The 6017-nt window shown below is 35.0% G+C and overlaps 1 protein-coding gene across 1 annotated transcript; it reads left to right on the top strand.

Annotated features, from left to right (window-relative positions):
• Window positions 1-78: 78 nt before the first annotated feature.
• LOC112040585 (uncharacterized) lies at window positions 79-2247 on the top strand (the record flags this gene model as incomplete). The annotated part of the gene is given in 4 exon segments (XM_065767488.1): window positions 79-125; window positions 989-1050; window positions 1133-1184; window positions 1917-2247. Coding segments are annotated over 3 exon segments (150 nt in total), but the record flags the coding sequence as incomplete, so codon positions are not given.
• Window positions 2248-6017: the final 3770 nt, after the last annotated feature.

Below are 6017 nucleotides of genomic sequence, written 5' to 3'. Positions count from 1 at the left end.
TCATCTTGATCATTCACTTTGCTGGTTAATCCCACATGCAAAAGTTTTGTTGGATTTGACCCCTTTTGCTTGATACAGGTAAGCATGCTGAGTCAACTGAGGTTGTCACAAGTGACCTGTTGCAGGTATTCTCATTTGTTGGAAACTTTAAAAAATATTGCTTGCTAAATATACTAAAATGTCAAAGACTATTCCAATTTAAGCAGTAATCAGGTATTATTTTAGTGTTATGTTTGTAGAAGGGGACAATTACCTGTAGTATAAATAAAGTAGTAATTAGTAACTTGTAGTGCCTTCGCCTGATGAAACTATCTAGTGGAAATATGATTTTGAATACTTGGGTTAGGATCTCCAAATGACTTTCTCACATCTGACTGATTATTCTCTTAATGGGAGATCGAATGTGGGTTGCAATAGGATTTGAGAAAGGATGGGAAGAAGGGGATGATATGCATATGCACATATAATCTTTTTTGTGAGATGGTTTCATTATTTCTTGATATCTTAAATTATAAATCGAAACCATCCACTAGTAAAGGCTATGCATTCAAACACAAAAAAACTGGCTGCCAACACAATTGTCAATTTCCATGCTTGGCCAAGAGGAGGCAATCCTGTAGTAGTCCCCTTTGTTGGTTATTGACCATTCTTGAAGCAAATTTATTTATAGATTTTCTAATTACTAAGTGAATAGTTTATGGCATAACAGCCTAAATCCCTTGATAAAACATGGTGGAGGATGAGTTAGTGGGTTCAAGATCCATTTGGCTGTGTAATTACCAATGAAAAAAACTACAGCCTTCTCTCATACACTTTCTGCACTGGTAAATCAGAATATCTGAGGAAATAATACTTCCAATTTGACTTATTATGAGTGTGAATTTATGTAACTTTTTTTTTAACGATTTTTAGGGTTAAGGTAATTCAATGTTTAGACAACAGTTGCTTTCTGTTTAATTAAATGTTCTCAAATTTGAGCAACATGCAGATGCCTCCTGCTACCACCAGAGAGAGAGATCTGCAGTCTCAGGTGTTTCATATGCAGCAAAGGTACAGGATGAAATTCAGTGATATCTAATTACATACTCACTTTTTAGTCTCATGCTGAACTGAATCTCATCTTTGATGTCAGTATCGGGAGCCTTGTTGAGGAATTGCAGAGGCAGAAGATGAAAAATGCCCAGGTGTGTATTTCCCTAAGTGGGACTGTGTTTGCTTTGTTGGCCTGTTCTAAGCAGTTGATATTTGCATCTTTCGTTGAGTGCAAATGGCCATTGGTACTACTTGTGGTTGAAATCGTCTTTGATGGCACTTATTTAGAAAATCAGTTCCAAGGCATGCATCTGACATTCTGACTCCTTAAATTTTTGATGTTGTATTTTAGTTTTGATCTCCCCCTCAAAAAAGTGCTGTTTTTCTTTAATGCTATCAGTTAAAATCTATCTCTATGTGGATGCTGTTCAAATTCTTATAAGACATTAGTGCCTAGAAGCCGCTACTGACATTTCCACAAGGACAAATCATTCTAAGTAAAGCATCTACATTTCCATACCAATTGCCACTTTATCAATTTAATGTATTTAATAAGTATGAAATCCAAAGGGTTAGTATAGTGGTTCCTTGGTTTCAAAATTCTCACCATGAATAACACCATGATGAGATATATGCCCCTGCACCTCTTTAACTCTTCACAAAATTAAGTATAAAAACATAGCTCTTTCTTCTTTGCTAATTTATTCTTGAACGTTTCTCTCATCTCAATTTGTTGGTGTAGTATGAGAATGGGTGTACGGGGTTTGAGTTGGTCTAGTGATTGAAGTGGATTCTTAGATGATTATGAACTTGTTTTTCTCTATTGTTCACTCGCTTTCTGGTCACTGAACAGTCTAGGTGTCTTTTGTCTTTGGGTTGTGCAGTTAGAAAGACAACTAAATACTTTGGTGAACAAAGAGGATGATGCATAATGATGTTTTTCATATTACCACCGCCTTGTGAAAAAAAGAAGCATAATTTCTTTATAGTTGGTTGAGGAAGCCTAATTTCTACCGGTTGATTGTTTCTTCAGTGGCTAGCGAGGGTCTTCAAGGTACTTTCGAAGGTATAGGGCATTTTTTATTGTATTTTAGTGTATCATATGTGTGAACGTGTGTAAGGCAGATACCCAATTTTGAAACGCTATTCCTTGAGTCGCTCTATCATGTAATTTATTGACTGCTTTTGTAATTATATTCAGTTTGGTCCTCTCTATGTACTAGCCTCGGTTTTTTTTTTTTTTTGATTTAGTCCCCGAGAGGGGGTGTTCTTATGGTTATTTGTAAGATCCAAGAAAGGACAAATCTTTTCTTTGTGCAAAAAAAAAAAAAAAAAGATACAGAAAGGACAAAGGTTTATGTGGGCGCTCTCTGTACGGTTAAAAGCCACAACTGTGTGTTGCTTTCTTCTCCAAACATCCCTTGAGAAAATTGGGAAGGGGTACCATAACTTTTTGGTCTACATATGTTAATTCCTTGGGTGTTAATGTGATAACTTAATCGTTTCAATTCTCCTAACAATCTACACCAATCTATTTTCTTTCTTATTCATATCATTATGCTCCTTGCATCTATGCCTACTCTGCACATGTAACAACACATTGCATTAAACTTTCATCCAATTTGACACTTCTTTTCTCTTAGAAGTAGCTCCAACCTCAGGAATAGAATAAGTAATGAAGAAAAGCCAATTGATTCAAAATACAATCTTCCACAATAAATATGAGACAAAGTAATCCTTAAAAGATAAGGAGTTAGAGCATCCACATCAGTCCGTGGAAAATTTTTTCCATTTTACAAGTCTAAAACTTACTTTTTCTATTTTACACACTTATTTTTACAAAACACTTACATCAGTTTGTCTATTATACACATTTATTCAAATAAAATATTCATTTCTTTAACCCAGTGCTACAGTGCCAGGCAAAGTCATGCTACAGTACTGGGAAGAGAGAAAAAAAACTATTAAAAAATGATATACACATGCTACAATGCCCGTGTAAATTTACACGGGTACTGTAGCTCGTGGATAATTTTAGAAGATTTTGCAAGATTTTAAACAGATTGATGTGAGCTGTTTTTGAACAAAAATGTGTAAATTTGAGCATTTTTTCTATTATACACACTTATACATGGACTGATATGAATGCTCTTAGGACAGATAATTATCTCAATATGATTAGTTGAACTGTTTTTAACTTAATTGAATTAATGTTCTTTACGTTAATTGTAGATGTTGAGGTTCAGGGGCTGTATGTGAAGTGTGAACCAGGAACACTTAGGTATCATTTTGAGCTTGTTACGGTGAGCAGGTAAAGGTAATATGTAGAGCAAAGTTCATGGAATGGACATGACCTCTTGCTCCAAGTTGACAAACTTATTGTTGAAAGTCTTATAGTTTAATTGGCATATCTTGGTGTTTTCACTTTTCAATAAAGACACCTAAGGTTCTAAAAAAAAAAAAAAAAAGATACAGAAAGGACAAAGGTTTATGTGGGCGCTCTCTGTACGGTTAAAAGCCACAACTGTGTGTTGCTTTCTTCTCCAAACATCCCTTGAGAAAATTGGGAAGGGGTACCATAACTTTTTGGTCTACATATGTTAATTCCTTGGGTGTTAATGTGATAACTTAATCGTTTCAATTCTCCTAACAATCTACACCAATCTATTTTCTTTCTTATTCATATCATTATGCTCCTTGCATCTATGCCTACTCTGCACATGTAACAACACATTGCATTAAACTTTCATCCAATTTGACACTTCTTTTCTCTTAGAAGTAGCTCCAACCTCAGGAATAGAATAAGTAATGAAGAAAAGCCAATTGATTCAAAATACAATCTTCCACAATAAATATGAGACAAAGTAATCCTTAAAAGATAAGGAGTTAGGACAGATAATTATCTCAATATGATTAGTTGAACTGTTTTTAACTTAATTGAATTAATGTTCTTTACGTTAATTGTAGATGTTGAGGTTCAGGGGCTGTATGTGAAGTGTGAACCAGGAACACTTAGGTATCATTTTGAGCTTGTTACGGTGAGCAGGTAAAGGTAATATGTAGAGCAAAGTTCATGGAATGGACATGACCTCTTGCTCCAAGTTGACAAACTTATTGTTGAAAGTCTTATAGTTTAATTGGCATATCTTGGTGTTTTCACTTTTCAATAAAGACACCTAAGGTTCAGATTTTTTTTTTTCTTCCCTCCCATTATTGTAACTATCGAATTTTTTAAAAGACAAATTTCCTATAATCAACTTATACTAATAACTGCAATTGCCAGTGCTATAAGAGCATCCATATTAGTCTGTGGAAATTTTTTTCCATTTTACAAGTCTAAAATTTACTTTTTCTATTTTACACCTATTTTTACAAAACACTCACATCAGTTTGTCTATTATATACATTTATTCAAATAAAATATTCATTTCTTTAACCCAATGCTACAGTGCTACAGTGCTAGGCAAAGTCATGCTACAGTACCGGGGAGAGGGAAAAAAACTACTAAAAAATGATATACACATGCTACAGTACTTGTGTAAATTTACACGGGTACTATAGCTTGTGGATAATTTTAGAAGATTTTGCAAGATTTTAAACGGACTGATGTGGGTTGTTTTTGAACAAAAATGTGTAAATTTGAGCATTTTTTCTATTATACACACTTATACACGGACTGATGTGAATGCTCTAAGGTGTTTAACGTAGGACATCCATCCAAGATGTTGCTTTGGGATGCCATTGTTCTCTCTCTCTCTCTCTCTCTCTCTCTCTCTCTCTCTCTCTCTCTCTCTCTCGTGTTACTTAAGCCTAATCACTCTTGTTTTAGTAAAGTGGGTGTATTAATTCCTTCCTACTTCCGTAGATCCAATATATAATGATACAAGTCAAGCAGTGAAAGATACACCTCGTATGTGAGATATTTTGCTAAAACTTGTTCAATGGGAAGTGAAGTAGCTTTTTTTTTCAAAAAATATTTAGGCCTCAAGGATGAGGTCTTTAGAGACTTGTCAAGACTATCTAATAAGTCCACCCTAGAATCCTCCTTTGTCATATTCCCAACCACAACTTGGGACATCTGGGCCGTTTGGTATGGCATTTTAAGCAATACTTTTCAGTTTTTAAACAACATTACATGTATTTCCATACACTTTTTCATCCACACGTATTTTCAAAAAATACAAATAACGTTACTAGAACAATGTTACCAAAGCATTATATTTTAAGCATCCTTCCCAAGGCATTATATTCAGGAGAAGTTTTTAGAGTTATTTTTCATATTATCCTATTTTCAGGTTAAACAAGAAATTTACATTGGTTGCAATCTTTGGGAAGCATGTGGTTTCCACTTGAGGCTTGGATTGGTATCTGCAATTTAATGCAGATCGTTTGTTATTTTAAGTAGAACCACACATGGAATGCAGACCTTTGAAATGGCTGAAACTATAGGATCTCTAGTCTCAAGCTAAGAAAGTAGCATTTGGAGTGAGAATGTGAGATCACAAAAGTTGGCTACTTCTTGGAACCATGCGTAAATATTCAGAAAAGATTTGATTTTCCTCACTGAAGGCTCTCAAGATTAATGGTCCGTTTAGATTAAGAGAGAGGGATGAGTAGTAGAGTAAAGTAGAGTAAAATTGACCTAAAATTAGTATATTTTTAACCAATTCTATTCTACTCCTTCTCCCTTCCTCCTCAATCCAAACGGGCCCTAACATAGGCCTGCATTTATTCATGTTGAAAAACCCATTAAAGCTATCTAGAGTGGCGGTTTCTGCTTCGGCTAGGAAATAGGCCAAGTGTGTCAGGAAATTAGAAAGTTTCCATGAGAACTGATGCTATGTAGCTCAGAGAGAGGGGGGCGGGTTATTTGAAGAGATGCCTACTTTGGGGCAGCATTTCCCTTCCCTACTAAGATACTAGAGTTTGTAATGTATCAACTACGAACCAACATGCAAATCCATTTAAGCTCGGTTTCAATGACC

The sequence above is a fragment of the Quercus suber genome, unplaced genomic scaffold (genome assembly GCF_002906115.3).
Source record: "Quercus suber isolate HL8 unplaced genomic scaffold, Cork oak 2.0 scaffold_812, whole genome shotgun sequence".
NCBI classification, from domain to species: domain Eukaryota; kingdom Viridiplantae; phylum Streptophyta; class Magnoliopsida; order Fagales; family Fagaceae; genus Quercus; species Quercus suber.
This window is presented reverse-complemented; position numbering and strand designations above follow the sequence as displayed.